The 16708-nt window shown below is 36.0% G+C and overlaps 1 protein-coding gene across 1 annotated transcript; it reads left to right on the forward strand.

Moving 5' to 3' along the window:
• The first annotated feature begins 345 nt into the window (after window positions 1-345).
• Window positions 346-13851, forward strand: LOC117402641 (interleukin-20 receptor subunit alpha-like). Its single transcript, XM_034003988.3, has 7 exons — window positions 346-612; window positions 7005-7140; window positions 7761-7945; window positions 8693-8868; window positions 9666-9804; window positions 10880-11019; window positions 11510-13851. The coding sequence occupies exons 1-7, from the start codon at window positions 558-560 to the stop codon at window positions 12377-12379; spliced, it is 1701 nt and encodes a 566-aa protein (XP_033859879.3). The 5' UTR covers window positions 346-557; the 3' UTR covers window positions 12380-13851.
• The last annotated feature ends 2857 nt before the right edge of the window (window positions 13852-16708 follow it).

A 16708-nucleotide genomic window follows, 5' to 3' on the forward strand; every position in this document is an offset into this window, starting at 1 on the left:
AATTAAACTGGTAACTGTACAGCACCCGTTTATTTTACAAACACGTTTAAAATTCCAAGCTGACAATACATACTGTAGTCAAGCTATCAGACAGTTTTGAAATGCAGGTCAAGCAATCAGACACTTATCTCGCAATCAGACGCTTAACTTGTAAAGATAGTTTCCCTGTTTCAGTGAAATTCTTCACTCCGAGAGATTTAGAACTGCGCTGGAATAAAATGAGCGATGATAAACACTTTCATACATTTTCAAAAAGAAAGTACACCACGCCCCCTTGTCAAGGTACGGCGACAGAAAGGTCTGCATTGTACCACATGATTTTATCTGAAAGTTACTAAAGATCAGCTTCCTTAGTACTGATAGTAGTCGAGGTTGTTACTGTATGGACGTCTCACCACATTAAACAGCTGTAACGAGATTAAGTTTATTTTCAGATCGCATATCGATAGTACGCAACACAACTGTGATGCAGCGACTACCTGCAGATACTGAATGAAAGCAATCTGATTCTGAAGCGAATCGATCCCGATGAAGTAAATTACACACTTCAAATCTAAATGCTAGGACCAGGAACACTGACTGTTATTTTTCTTGTAACACTAAAGGCTACAGGTAAAATATATTTCTCCATTATTCTAAAAAGACTGCACGTTACAAATGCGGTTGTCTACAATTTACTGTATAAATCCACTATTGTATATTAAGTAATTTTCAGACGGTAACCTACTGGCGCGCATGCTGGTATGTCGAAGTGGTGGTCGTTTTTGAATTTCTTTTCAGGATTCAGCATATTTTATCACAGAAAATACTTTAAAATGCATTTATAGTTCCTTAAGTGATTTGTCAGTTATTGCCTTTTATTAAATTTGCATTGGTGGTGCATCTTTCCAGTGATTTGAACACTAGTTCAAAAGACACAGTATGTTTGCACAGTGCTATCTTGTATGTAATGAAGAAATATATGCAGCTAAACACACATCTGATCATTTGGTTAAGCAGTAAGATGGTACATTGTATAAAACTGAGTTTATAGTTTACATTGATATGGGCATATTTTCAAAGTCTTTATTCTAATCTTTAACTAAAACACATTTTAAAAAGAAAAACAAAAAGAAAATCCTTAAAAAAAAAGGTTAATACAAGATTAGTTAACACTTTGAAAATCTGCCCCAGTTGGTAAATTGGAATGAACTAAAATTAGAGGGCTATCTGTGGATGGGCCAGTGGTTGGTGAGTAGGGCAGGATAAAGGTCTACACAGGATTATAGATAGGGTTCTGATTTCTGGGGTTTTCCCGAAATCTCTACTCCTTTAAAAATTAAATTGATGCATGTTAATCTTTTTGTTTATCTCAATCACAACTGAGAAACGTGTTAATAGTAAAATTGATTTAATTTAATTAAATGGGCTTTTAAGTTGTAAGTCTTACTTCTTAATTTCAAAACAGAAGTGACTTTAGGGTCTGAGCTATTTTCGCCTGTTTTTTACTGTTGTTAGATTTGTTGCCATAACTCTTTAACTATAAAGGTTACAGGTACATGTCATAAAATGAATGTGTACATAACAAAAGTGAAACAGTCTGAAACTCACCCGGTTCAATACAGATAACAAAAACCACAGAAAAAGGAGCGGTGCTTTTTTTTTTTTTTTTTTTTAAACATTATTTATTGTTTGTAAAAAAAATTTTTTAGCATGGCTAGCTGAAATCTGACAGTGCACAATCAAACTTCAACAGGTAGGGAACATGTACATTTTTTTGAAAGAAGGAACTATGGCCATATATACAAAAGGGACCAAAAGCAACCAAAAAAACGGATTAATTGAAAATGTGCAAAATAAAACAAGAAGAAAAAAAGAGAGGGAAAAAAAAAACATTCAAATTATTCGTCCCAGGCACTCTGATCATGTGTCACAAAATGGGGCTATTCACTGTGGCTTGAATAGCCAGCAAGGTGGCGACCAGGGCAACATAACCCTCTGGTCTCGTGCATCTGATCCACAAACACGAAATACATTATATATATATATTATATATATGTATCGGAAAATAGGTACTTGTGCCTTTGATGTCGCCATTTGTCTTATTTTGTAAAGGTTTTGTGTGAAAATGTTTGTTTACTTCACAATTATTATTATTATTATTATTATTATTATTATTATTATTATTATTATTATTATTTATTTCTTAGCAGACGCCCTTATCCAGGGCGACTTACAATCGTAGGCAAAAACATTTCAAGCGTTACAATACAAGTAATACAATAAGAGCAAGATAGGTCTGTCTTCAGCCCAGCAACAACATTCCAAAACACTCGCATTTAAGGCTCCTAATCTCCTAATATGGTCATCTACCTGAAATACACAAGTAGGATCTCGTTTTAAAAGGATGAATCTCGTCTTTCCAATTACGTATCAGACAAGCAGGGCTGTCTCTCACAGTGGCTGAGTAAACATATTTAAAGGGTTAGGTCGCTGGCAGTATATTTAACATTGGATGGGCCCTAAAAGGTTAATGTAAATGCAGTCACGCAGAACGATTGTAATAAAGTGTGTCCAGCATAAAATACTTTATTTTTCATTATAGCTTTAATAAAGATTAGTCGCTTATTAACATGTTTCGATCTTGTTTGTTCCTCGTGCTTTATCAAAAATTAAGGCTTGGCCAATTTAAAAGCCAATTTAGTTGTTTCACAGAAAAAAAGAGTACATTAAATCAATTTTACTATTAATACATTTCTCAGTTGTGATTGAGGTAGAAGAATGGCTTAACAGGTAACAATTTGATTCTTGAAGGAGAGTAGAAAAGGGGTAAAACATCGAAAATCAGAAGCCATACTTATAGGCTACAAATGCAATGTGAACAATGCAGTGATGGAAATAAGATCCCCATTGCATAGCAGCGTTTTAAGGTTTTACTGTGGATTAGGAGCCATGACTAAGGCTCGTACACACAAGCCTAAATGCGGTTGTGAGTTCACCTTTTGCTCTTAAATATGGTTTAAGTACACACACAGGCCCTATCTACACTATGCCTTTAAACCGTATTAGTTGCATTTAAGCCGGCTTAAAAGAGCTAAACGGTTTGCATCCACACGACGCAGCATTTAATACCGTACTCGACAACCGGACTCAAGACCACCTCAGGAGGTAGTCTCGAGTCCGGTTCTAATTAGATCGCATCAGGTAGTGCGGTTTATCAGAAGTGTGGACGCTGTAATACCAAACTACATTTTTTTGTGTATCCTCCAATATCCCCAAATGCTTTGTGATATGTTTGGCGAAATACTCAGAGCAGGTGCCTGAAGGACTTGCTATCAGTGTACACTCTGCACTAGGTATTGATTTTTATGCTTTAAAAAAAAAAAAAATCTGTCGGGACATTAAATGAGGCGACTGCAAAAATGAAATGCGAGTTAAAAGCAGGATCGGGAATGAACAATTCACGTCATTTGTCAGCTCTGTTTGAAATAAAATGAAGGGGACCAGAATTAGGCTCAGGCAAGATGTAATTAACAGCTTTTTTCTGAGTTTAATTATGAAACAGAATCAGATCAATTTGTTTAAAGGGACATCACCTGATAAAACCTGAAAAAGTAAACCCCCAAAACTTCAAGCCATACTTGTGTGTGCGTTTGCATTTACTTTTTCCAAAATACTTGTTTTATTTCTTTTTAGCAATATGGACCTCTGTTAATATGGGACATAACACATTATTTTAAAATAAAATACAGTGCATGATTGGATACTGTCATATTTTGCTCTTATCTGCCCCCTATTTTACTCCATTTAATCCTGTACTTCAGAATACTGTAATCTGCCAAGTGTTTAACCTGTAGTACTTTGTATTTAATCATATCCTGATGTAACTATCACTATTTAATCATATCCTGATGTCACTATCACTATTATCTGCTGTATTATTGAATTGTGGTTTGTCACACTTGTACTTTGCTTGAACAAAAGTTATTGTATTTCTTGCTTTTATTGTATTACTTGTATTGTAACACTTGAAATGTATTTGCTTACGATTGTAAGTCGCCCTGGATAAGGGCGTCTGCTAAGAAATAATAATAATAATATCCATTTTCTCTGTTCATTGCACTGCTTGATACTGTAACCAGACTATTTTAATAGTGTGTGTCCGCATTAAGCCTGACTAAACATGAAACGGTACTTCAGTGTGGACGCGTTGAGCTGGATTAATTAGAACGGTTTCGAGTACGGTTCTTGAGATCGGTTATGTAGTGTGGACCAGGCCACAGTTCGGTTGCAAAAGACAGCAACAACCGCACTAGCTAATCCTGTTCGGAACAAGTAGCGAATTCTGTTATTTATTCAGTTCGGTTACTTAATGCGCAGCAACTGTGTGTGTATGTGTTAAAACTGCACTAAACAACCGCACTAGGTGCTCGTGAATTTTTGCGCAAGTAATGATGTCATCGCTTATCAGACATTTCCGTGTGATAAACATGGCTAAAAGAAATATATAGGTGCCTGATGAGCCAAGTTGATTGTGTAATATTGATGAATAGTAAATTCTTAACAATATAAATAGTGCATACATATAATATACTTTTTTATTTAATCAAAGTGCAGTTGCATAATATTCTGTAATAAGAAAAAAAATGTTTTGGGACAATATGGGACAATTCGTATCCCCAAACGCCACAGTGCGATCGCAACTCGTTTTTCCACCGATACCGAATCTGTGTGTTTTTGGCACTCCAGGAAAGCTCTCAGTAAATGACAAAGTCGTTCTCACAGGCCTTTGTAAGCCTTCGATTACCTTTCGATTAAACAAAAACATAGCCTCCATGCTGCCGCCACACAAACCTAACGAATGTCGTGTAATGGTGTCCGAGTTCAGGTGTTAGTTTAAACAGCACTCACTTCAGTAATGAAAGGCTTGTGTGTACAACAAACAACCAAAGCGAGTGCAGTTTGTTAATACGGTTGTCACGCTAACCGCAGTGTGTGTGTGTGTGTGTGTACAAGGCCAAAGTGTCTCTAATTACTGTGTATTTGTTACTTAGTAAATACATGTGTACTTACACATAATTACAATGTTATGATTAGTTACAATGCACGTGTAAACCTTTTTTGCACACTATAACAAGAACCCTAACCCCAAACCTTTTTTGATACAATTGCATACTTACATACTTTATATAGTGCAAAAAGATTTACACATGAAGTACATTGTAACTATGAATAACAACATTGTAAGTATTGTAACTGGCCGGCACTCACAGTCATTCCTTTGCCCCTTTAAATTATGACCCAAGACACAGGAAAAGGAGTTTAAGCGCTGATGCGCTATTGTTAATATACAAAATAAAATAAACAAACAAAATCCTAACTCCGTGTTGGAGCACTGACTACACAGGCAGGTCCCTGACTAGCTCGCAGGACGGCTAAGCCATTTACTTGCCAAACAAACACATCAAACCACACAGGTTTAACACAGATCAAAAGATTTTACAATACCTTTTTAACTTTTTACGCTTGTGCACACTATCAAACGAGCTTCTATACACACCAGCAGCCCTGAACAGACTGGATGCTTCCTTTAAATACCTTGCACCTGGCTCTAATTTACAATAATCACCAGGTGCAGGGGATAATTACTAATAAAACAGTTAAACAAAATGTGCATACGCACATATTTTATGCAGGGAGGATATTAACCCCCTCCCTGCTGTGTTACAGTATGTGTAAGTACACATGCATTTACTAAGTAACTACTATAAAATACACAGTAATTAGAGACACTTAATGTAAGATGCTACCAGAAAAACAGATAGGAAAAGCTAATTCCTTAATCATACTTTGCATTTTGCTATTCTATTTTGGCATGAGTTACAGCAACTGTATTTAAGGCATAAATACGATTTTCAGAGATATGGTTTAATACAACTCAATTTAAACTACTGAACTTCTTTGGACTTAACTAAACCATTTTATTATTTTATTTTGAGAATGCTGGGAGGCTATAGTGAAAGTTCAATAGTGGTAACATGATATGTACAAGTGGTTAATAAGAGAAGTGAGTGTGTTGTTGGTGTATAAAATAATGTGGGTATTTCTACAGAGTTCATTCTACACAGTGCATTGACCTCTGAGCAGACTACAACGAGAGCAAGGGTTGTATATTTCTGTTTTATTTAAAGGAAAGGGGAAACTTACTTCTAGTTCAAATTGTAATTTTTGCTACTCATTACATTACATTACAGACAGAGGCAAACAAAAACAAAAGCCCTCAAATGAAAAAGAAAGAAATGTAATTAGTCAAACATGGATTAGTCATTTCTGTTTCAGGTTATGATTTATCTTCATGTTTCTCTTCTCAGTTGCATGTTCTTATCTAAAAAGATGGTGACTCCTGTGCCTTGTCACATATTTTTTTTTTTTATATATATATATATATATATATATATATATATATATATATATATATATATTTCAGTTTGCTACCTTAAAATCTAATTGAGACAAATAAACATGTTCTCAGTTACTACACTGAGCAAAAGGCTGTTATAAATAGAAATACTGTCTCGCCCCCTAGAAAAGTCTCTTAAAGATAATCTTAGACGACAATGGTTAGAGATGCTCGATAAGTGTTCTGCTACAATATGTGCAGCCAAATGTGCGCTGAAAACCTCATTCACCATTCTTTAAACCATACCAAGCGTTATCAAGAAGTAAACATTTCCTGTTTTAAAATGTAGACCCCAAACTAAATACAGGAAGTGTTTTCACTTAATGCATTAAAATGTACAAATGGCTTTGAAACAGGTACATTTACATACGAATTGATCGATTCAATTGATTAAGTAGGGTTTACTATTTCACTGTACAAGCAAATTAGTAAACCCTACTTAATATTTTGCAATGTTATGCCTGTAACGTTTCATATACCAGTATATCAAAATGAAAGGAAAGTGTTCATGTGTTTAGGTTTAGGTTTTACTCATTTTAAACTGTGAAATGTGACCTTTTTTCAGAAGTGGTTTATGGAACTGCTGTACCCCAACAACCATGTGATGTCCACTTTAAATCCTTTAACCTGAAGAATGTCTTGCATTGGAGTCCAGGGAAAGGAAACAACAATGGAACTCACTATACAGTTCAATACATAATGTAATGTAAAATCCTAAAATATTGTTTATTATAGTGTTCAAGAGGTCCAGGTTTTAGTCAGTATTCCAAAGAGGTGGTGTAGTAGTTAATTAAAGTGAAAGGAAGTCTTGGTAGTTTATGTTTTACTAAGTTACCGCTCTTCATTTTGGTTAGAGAAATGTCAAAACTGGCCACAAACATCAAAGAATAAGCACAATTCAGCTCAAGTGAAGCAGCAATTTGTTTATCATGAGATATTCAGTAATGCTACATATAAACTTAGTTATACAATTACACAAACATTTCTTCTTCCCTGTCCTGTTATAAAACATCACTTTCCATCCCACTCTTCAGTCTCCTAGTGCTGTGCGTATAAACGTACATGTGTAAATGGAGACCTCTGTTTTGATTTCAATTGACAAGGTATTAACAGAAAGCCAAAACAGTGCAAGTCACAGACAGCTGTTCATATGCATGACCCAAAGCTGACTAGAGTCATATTACATAAGAAGCAGGCAGCAGTAGATTAATCTGTAAAAATATAATTCACAGAATGCATTAAATGTTTGTATTAAATAAAGAAAACAAAAACAATTGTTTAACGGCATCCTTTCTACTTTCTCTTAATGTTTTTTTCTTAGTTATGGTGGGGAGAAAGACGTCTGGCATGATCAAAAGCAGTGTACAAATATCACTAGAACGTGGTGTGACCTTTCCAAAGAGACCAGTGACTTAGATGAAGAATACTATGCAAGAGTCAAGGCAGTCTTAAATGACATTTCTTCGAACTGGACAGAATCTACAAGGTTTGATCCAAAATTGCACAGTAAGTAATATCATAAAAACATAACCATTCACATGATTCTTTGGCACATTTAAGATGTGTGTGCCCTAAATAAGTGAGTGCAGTATTGTCCAACAGATAAAGAGTATGCATAAGACCAAAGTACAAATAGTGATATATATGAGAGAGTATGCAAAAGGATTGAGTTTTAGTCAAAATTTGAGGAAGTTTTGCATCACCTAGCATTTTAGGATTGAGACATAATTAAAAAAAAAAAAAAAAAACTATATGAACATAATTTATTTAACATAATGTAATCACAGAAACTACAAAATTATTTCGTAAAAACCATAATAGTAGTACAGGATTTCGAAATTGTTGTCAGTTTTTTGTTAAGTATATGAATAACTACAAGAGGTAGTTCAGTATGTAATGTAACATTATTCAGCAGGTTTTATTCGACTTTATGAAGCAGAATTAGTTAACTGAACAGCGTGATGCAAAACCTTTGGTCATAGCTGTACTTGGCCATGTTGCCATGTATACATGAATATATTTATGAACCTTAGGGTTACCACAGTGACACGAAGTACTACCTCATAACTCGTGATGAAATATGTCATATTGTAGAAATCTGAGCATTTAAAACACATTTTCAGTCTTTTTGCTAATGCCTGTTTCATGCTTGAGCACTTTAATGTAATATGTTTACAGAGATATCCATTGCTTGATTATGTTTTAACAAGGCAGGAAGGGGACATTCTAAGGTACTGTTTTGATTTTTTTCAGCCAAAATTGGGCCCCCATCATTGAAAGTCAGAGCTGGTGAAAGATCCATTTTTATCCGATTAAGTGGTCCAAAGAAATGGCAGTTTGATAACAAAACCAAAGCGAAGTCAATGGCTAAATATTACAAAAACCTGCAATACAATGTGTCTCTGTACAATGATAAAACTAAACAGTTGGTAAGTACAGCATTGGGAAGTATAACCTCTGTACATCCTGAGAAGATGAAATTGAAATAATAAAATAGATTAGTAAATGTGTCTGTTTCAAATTTTTGGTAAAGAACGGACTCATTCAATGAGGAATGCAGTTAAGTCCAAGTACTTAGGATTCTCTAGACAAACTTTAAACCAGATAAAGGAAGATTAATGATGGTTTCACAGACCTAGATTAGCACTAATCTTATACTAACTTAGTATTGGTGCAACATAACCCAGAACAACTAAAAATGCTCGGAAACACCATCAAATGGTATGAGAAATGTACACATTTGATATTTGAAACTACTTGGTCTTTCATGTACTGGGAAAGGCAGCGTTACGTGATACAGAGCTGTTACAGATTCTGATCCCTGCAATGATATGAGGTAAAAGCTCTATAGCTGCAACCTGATTGTCCTCTTACACCAGCAAGCTACCAGCAGTCTTAATGCAGGATAGGACTGTACAGTGTTTGAAGCCGAGACATAAATAATAAAACAATGACCTTGCCATGTCTTGTTTCTAAGATGAGAGGGGGTTTAGAAGTGAATGTAAGTTTTGAAACCTTAAGCTCTGCGATACATGTCTTGCATTCTGAGGTTTGTAACTATCTGAGCACCTGCTAGGTCTGAATCAGTTTCCAGTTCTGTGGAGATAGGCTGTTACCTACATCTACAGAAACCAAAACAAAAGCAAGGGAAGATGTTTCTGCTGTAAGGTTATTGTTTTTCAAATAATTGTGTGGATTTAAAAACTGTGACTTCTTCTTTTTTTAGTTGTACTTCCAACTGAAAAACAACTCACAAACCCTTGACAAGTTAGACCACAATACACGGTACTGTGTGTCTGCCAGGACAAAGGTAAATGGGCAAAACAGTGAACCTTCCACAGAGCAGTGTGTGACCACACCAAAGGGTAAGGCAGCACTAGTAAAGAGCCAATATCTATTTTTGTATTTATTAGGAAATACTGTAATAACACACTAGGAGGCATTCGTGTAATTTTCATTAAGGCTGCTCAACACACAATGAGCCACAAACACCCACAAACAGGTTGCGGTTTTAAAATATTTATAAATATTAGCTTCACAAATTTTCTGTGTTGCTAGATAGTGCCAGAGTGTCAGTAACTGTTCCATGGCAATCTTTGTAATCCAGAAAGTCATGCCAGAACTACCTGTTGGGGGCTTTCCCCCTTACACGTAAAATCAAGTTTTCGGTTCTGTTCTGTTCTCACAACATTTCTGACTAATGTGTGGTTTTGACTTTATATCAGACAAATGTGGATAAGCATAGAGGAAGGGGTCGGGGACTACTGCAAGTAAAATGAAAGTTTAAACACTCAAAGAAGCAGATGTGCATTTTAGAGTCTGACAGAATAATAACCACACGTGACATTGTGGTATATTTTCAATTAACATCACATGTTCCTCAATTTGTAAGAGCATATTTGAGCTTCAGTACCTGTACACATTTTTAGAAACCATATCATGGGTTTTTTTAAGGGAATTACTAAAAACTATTCTGCTTCTAGCTGTTTTGGAATGACTAAAACGATTCTGCTTCTAGCTGTGGTGATTACTGTTACACTTATCTAAACTTGCTCAGTAGACCCTGTTGTTCACACAAGTCACAGGGAGGAAATGAAACAGTTAGTAATACGACTTTACTAGCTAGGAAAGAAAAGTTTGTCACAACATAGATGTCACAGAGTTAAATACTTAAAATGTGTTTATTTTATTAGCACATTAAGTTAACTTAAATGTATAATTTTTACTAATTAACAGTGAATTGCAACTAAGAAAAGAATGGTTTAGCTGATATAACAGGTGATTAACAGACGGAAATGATGTTGCCTGTTGACCTTCAGCGGTGAAACAACATTTGAATTAGAAAATGAATAAATGAAATGTATTATTTAAATGTGTTTCGGCAAACAGTTACTCAACATGTACAAATATATGTCATGCATGTGTTTATTTTCTTTCTAGATACCTCTTCAGAATGGTTGGTCTTCATCATGTTTAGATGTATTTTGCCTTCCGTGGTTGCTTTCTTTCTTATCATTGTGATTTTATATCTTATTTACCGATATGTGTTTGGCAACTATCCAAAAACACCCAAAAACCTGGTAAGCTAGATGTCTCTACTATAAATTGACCATCATTATAAAATGCCATTAGATAACTATAATAAGTTGTAGGCATTATTTAAAAAGAATGTTTAAAACATGATGCATGCAACACTTATTTTTTCCCTATAAGTTAATAATTTTTTTGACAGGAAACAATGACTGGGCTTACATAAGCACCTATTAATAGGAAAATATAAGCTGGTGGTAACAACTTTGATGGGAATGTATCATTAAAACAGTAAAAATGAATGAGTGAGTCGTCACTCAAGATAATAGTGAGTAAACGTAATCAGTAATGTATTGAGTAATAAAATGTAACATATTTGCTAACAAATAATGAGGAAATAACGTGCCCTTTATAGGAATATCATTCTTGGCTAAATAAAATACATTTAGATAAAGTACAATATATTTAATAAAATAAACTATATGTGAATACTTTTTGTATAGTAAGATTACATCTATAATGAGTTTCTTTTTTTTCCAGTTGCTGCAGAACAATTGTGAGTCGAAGGCAAAGGTCATCTTTGTTCCTTATGACAACTTAAAAGTAAATATTATTGCCTTTAGTGCTATCGACAACTCCACTTTGAATCCAGGGGGCGAAACTCAGCACATCAAATATGGCTCTGCCTATGTAATCCAATCCACCAGTGAGTCTCAACCTGCGAAGCACTTGGGCTATGCATCCCACCTAGAAAAACATTTGTTAGCTAAAGATCCTGAAACTTTGGCAAGCAATGAAGGTCAACAAAACGATCCCCCCAATTACAGGAGACACACAGGAATGAGGCCACTGAGTGAAGATTATGGATATGGAACTGTTCTGAAGGTTCTGTCATCCTTCGAACAGCACGACCAGCTGTCAGAAAACAAAGACTTAATGAGGTCTGCTTCCATTGGGGTCAGTCAAAAAGCAGCATTTAACCCAGGCTTTGAAACCCACCTGATCAGTGAAGAGGAAGCTGTGCAACCACAGGTTCATTTATATATTCAAGCACAGATGAGAAAAGGACAAGCACAGGGCAGTGAGGGGAGCCATTGTCAACAGTTTGACAAGGACACAAAGCTGAGTCTATGCTGGGATTTCCCAGAGGAGGCTGGACAAGGAGAAGGAACCATTCTTGTGGACTGGGATCCCGAGAGTCGTACGCTGCACATGCCCATCCTTCATGAACTGGAAAATGAAGTACCGGTAGTTGACACTGAAAAGGCAGAATGTTGTGTGGAGGAAAAGACTAGCCTTTTGCCCACTGTGTACTTGAGGCAGTCTTCAGGAGAGTCTTCTGACAATGAAGACACCTACCTGACAAGATTAGTTAAAAACTGGGGCTTGCATGTACAAATGGAAGAATAAGTTGTCTGCAGTTTGCTTATTTGTTCAACACAGACCTAAAATGTGTAATTGTAAGAAACATGGCATTGCCCTGAGGCCTTAAACAATATATTGTATTTACTGTATATAGGAACCTGATCTCACCAGACTGTAAACCCCAGAACACAATTGATATATTCAATACTTGTAATAAGAGAGGCACTTTGAATAGGCAGTCACCTTAGGACCAGGTAATGTAGGTTTTACTGTGTTTCAGGAAATACATAAAATATGACCTTTTGTTTTTATTATAAAAAAGTAAAGTCTTACCTAAGCTGTTACATCTTAATGGTGCTTTGTGAATGTTATTAAATTACTGATACACTTCCATGAAAAGGAAATAACCCAACAGGTGATAATCATGCATGTCCAAGTACTGGACGAATGAAGGACTCCTTTTTCACCTTATTGAGATGAAAAGTAGTGTATATAGTCAAATATAATTGTATGTTCAAGAAAACATCTCACTTTTATTAGTAATGGGACACCATTCAGAACATGAGACTGGCATTCGATGCTGCTGTAGTTCGGCAGGTCGAGTGAGCAATGTTGTAGAATTCGGTAAAAAAACTGCAACATTATTGGTTAATATATCTTGTCTATGCTTCATTTAAGCAAGTACCATAGGTAGGTATTACACAGGATTACTTTTTACTTGCAGGGTATTGCTAAATGGCAATTAATATAAGCATTATTTGTATGCATTTGACAAACTGTTCTACTTAATTTACCATGATGAAACGAGGCAGATTGTTTTATTACAATTAATGCACATAGTATGTAAGCTGTAATTATATGTGACATAATACGTTATAAGTAAATTACATAGTACTTAATGTTTATTTACAGAAAATCCTGAATTAAAACCTACAGGAATTTTACGGGAAATATTAAGATAAAGTTAAGACTGGGGTATTAAACCAGCAGCTTAGCTTTCTTTACTGCAATGCTTTTGTGACATACTACAAATGGTACAGATGAAGGCCATGTAATCTTATCTTTAGTGCTGGTTTAGTTTCTTCAAGGGTGTTTTGGCTATTGTGCGTGACCTTTCATTTACTGGTAGGATGTTAATGAAATACATTTTTTATTTGGTATATATGTTACAGTGAATGTGTGAAATCAGTGATTGTATAGAATTGCAAGTGAATGTATACAGTCACTAAAATTGGCCAGTGGATGTGTTACATATTGAGAAAATTCAAACATTTTATACATTCACTAGGGATTGTATCGAATCACTGGTAGTGCATGCGTAGATGCCATTTTTTTTTTTACAATTACAAATTCTATCAACATTTTACATGCATTTATAGTTGTAATTTTATAGTTACATTTATAACTGCATACTAATTTTTGGGACAATATTATAATTTTTGCTTTTTCTATTCTATGGACATTTTACATGCACCTATCGTTTATTACATTATAATTTGTTTGAAGATTAAGTTGTTCCCCATATGTTTGTTCATTTGTTTAATAAATAATTGAATACTACAAGTCTATGTTTCTTGCATTTTGCCTATGTTCTGACCGTACTAGCTTATAAGACTCATTTTACAAACAACAATTTGTTTGGACTAAATTATGAGTGCTAATGTTGTAATAGCAGCTTCTTTATTCATACAAAACTACTTTAAACATTATATATTATTATTCTTAGCAGACGCCCTTATCCAGGGTGACTTACAATTGTTACAAGATATGACATTATTTTTTACACTTTTTTTTTTTTTTTTTTACATACAATTACCCGTTTATCCAGTTGGGTTTTTACTGGAGCAATCTAGGTAAAGTACCTTGCTACCTTGCTCAAAGGTACAGCAGCAGTGTCCCCCACCTGGGATTGAACCCACAACCCTCCGGTCAAGCGTCCAGAGCCCTAACCACCACTCCACACTGCTGCCCTATAATTATAGTCTGAAAAGGGTTACAAAGCCATTTCTAAGGCTCTGGGGCTCCACCGAACCATATTGTCCAAATGGAGAAAGTTTGGGACAGTAGTGAATCTTCCCAGGAGTGGCCGTCCTGCCAAAATTTCTCCAAGAGCAAGGTGTAAAATCGTCCAGGAAGTCACAGAACCTTAGAACAACATCCAGGGATCTGCAGGCCTCTCGCCTTGGCTAAGGTCAGTGTTCATGGCTCCACTATCAGAAAGACACTGGGCAAAAATGGGATTCATGGCACAGTAGCAAGGCGCAAACCATTGCTCACTAAGAAGAACATGAATGCTCATCTTAAGTTTGCCAAAAAGCACCTGGATGATCCTCAAGAGTTCTGGGACAATGTCCTATGGACAGATGAGTCAAAAGTGGAACTTTTTGGCCGACATGGGCCCCGTTATGTCTGGCAAAAACCAAACACTGCATTCCACAGTAAGAACCTCATACCAACGGTCAAGCATGGTGGTGGTAGTGTCATAGTTTGGAGATACTTTGCTGCATCGGGACCTGGACGCCTTGCCATCATTGAAGGAACCATGAATTCTGCTCTCTGTCAGAGAATTCTACAGGAGAATGTCAGGCCATCCGTCCGTGAGCTGAAGCTGAAGCGCAGCTGGGTCATGCAGCAAGACAATGATCCAAAACACACAAGCAAGTCTACGTCAGAATGGTTGAAGAACAAGAAATTTAAAATTTTGGAATGGCCTAGTCAAAGTCCAGACCTAAACCCCATTGAGATGTTGTGGCAGGAACTGAAACGAGCAGTTCTCGAAAACCCACAAATGTCACTGAGTTGAAGCAGTTCTGCATGGAGGAGTGGGCCAGAATTCCTCCACGGTGCTGTGAGAGACTAATCAATAACTACAGGAAGTGTTTGGTTGCAGTTATTGCTGCTAAAGGTGGCGTAACCAGTTATTGAGTCTAAGGGGGCGATTACTTTTTCACACGGGGGCATTGGGTGTTGCACAACTTTCTTTAATAAATAAATGAAATATGTATCAAATGTTTGTGTTATTTGTTCACTCCGGGTCCCTTTTATATAATATTAGGTTTTGGTTGACGATCTGATAACATTCAGTGTCAAAAAAATGCAAAAACGCAGAAAATCAGACGGGGCAAATACTTTCACGGCACTGTATGTACAGCTTAATTTTAAGACTTCATTAACCTAGGAAAATCACACAATGTTTACAGGCAGTTTCAATGATTTCTTTATCATTTAAATGGGAAGCATAAGTACCAGTAGTATAATGGAAAAGGAACAAAAGCTGATGAATCAATAAGGGCTTGTGCAATTTAAGTGGAACAATGTGTACATTGCCCCACACAAGGTGTGTGTTTATCAGAAAAAGCCTATGTGTTCCAATTGTATAGTGTGTTATTATGCGTTCTGTGACACTTACCTAAAGTTATAACATGTCACTTTTAATAAAAGTAAATGGCTTTAAACCAGTTTCAATTGGTTTGATAATGGTTTGTACATAGGCTCAAAACAGCTTATAAAGCAGAAACAAGTTATGCGAAAACAGAAGTGTTATCTGTCCCGAGGTCACAGCTGCACTCTGTATTATGAAAAGCCAGTCACTCCCTACATGAGTGTATTTCAGGCCACATGCTAAGCTAAAGAGCTACTAGGTCAGGGAAATACATAGGCAAAAATCCTTACACTGTGTACCTTAATATAATGGTGTTAAACAGTGTTGTTTGCTTTTAGCTTCTGCTCGGTCAAGTTTTAGTCAGGCAGTAAGTGTTGATTGACATAAAACCATGTGCAAATTACATTTCTTTGTAATTTTGTTGCACTGTGCTTTGGGACTTGTCAGTACTTTGTGAGATGTTTTGTCTCAAGGGGGAATCCCAGCAGTGGTTACAGCAGAGAGGTTTATTGTTCTTTCACATGTACTTTAACCTTGTAAAACGTTTCCCATATTTTCACCCAGATTCTCTTAAATGTGCACACTTACTTTCTTGACAGTAAGGCACACACATATTAAATCTATCTCCAATGTACTACAGTCAAGTATGTCATGTATATGTACCCTTTCCCTTGATGATAATTACTCACAAGTGTGAAAAAGAAAGCTCAGGATCTTCAAGGGAGCAGTCTAAATGATCATTCACTGGAAGGGTTATTAAGACTCTGATTAACTACTAATGAGCAATAGCGAAGCAGGAGTTACTAGGACACACTATTACTACCAAACAGACATTACTGCAACTTGCTGCAAGTTGAGCAGCAATAGAGATCACCAAACTCGCCTTCTATCTCACCACACTACCTGCAACCTACGGGTAGCATCCGGCTGCCAGCACAACCACATACTCCCCAGAGACCCATCTGACCAGCCTGCTGTCTGTTTAGATATTG

Source organism: Acipenser ruthenus, chromosome 5 (assembly GCF_902713425.1).
Source record: "Acipenser ruthenus chromosome 5, fAciRut3.2 maternal haplotype, whole genome shotgun sequence".
Lineage (NCBI taxonomy): Eukaryota > Metazoa > Chordata > Actinopteri > Acipenseriformes > Acipenseridae > Acipenser > Acipenser ruthenus.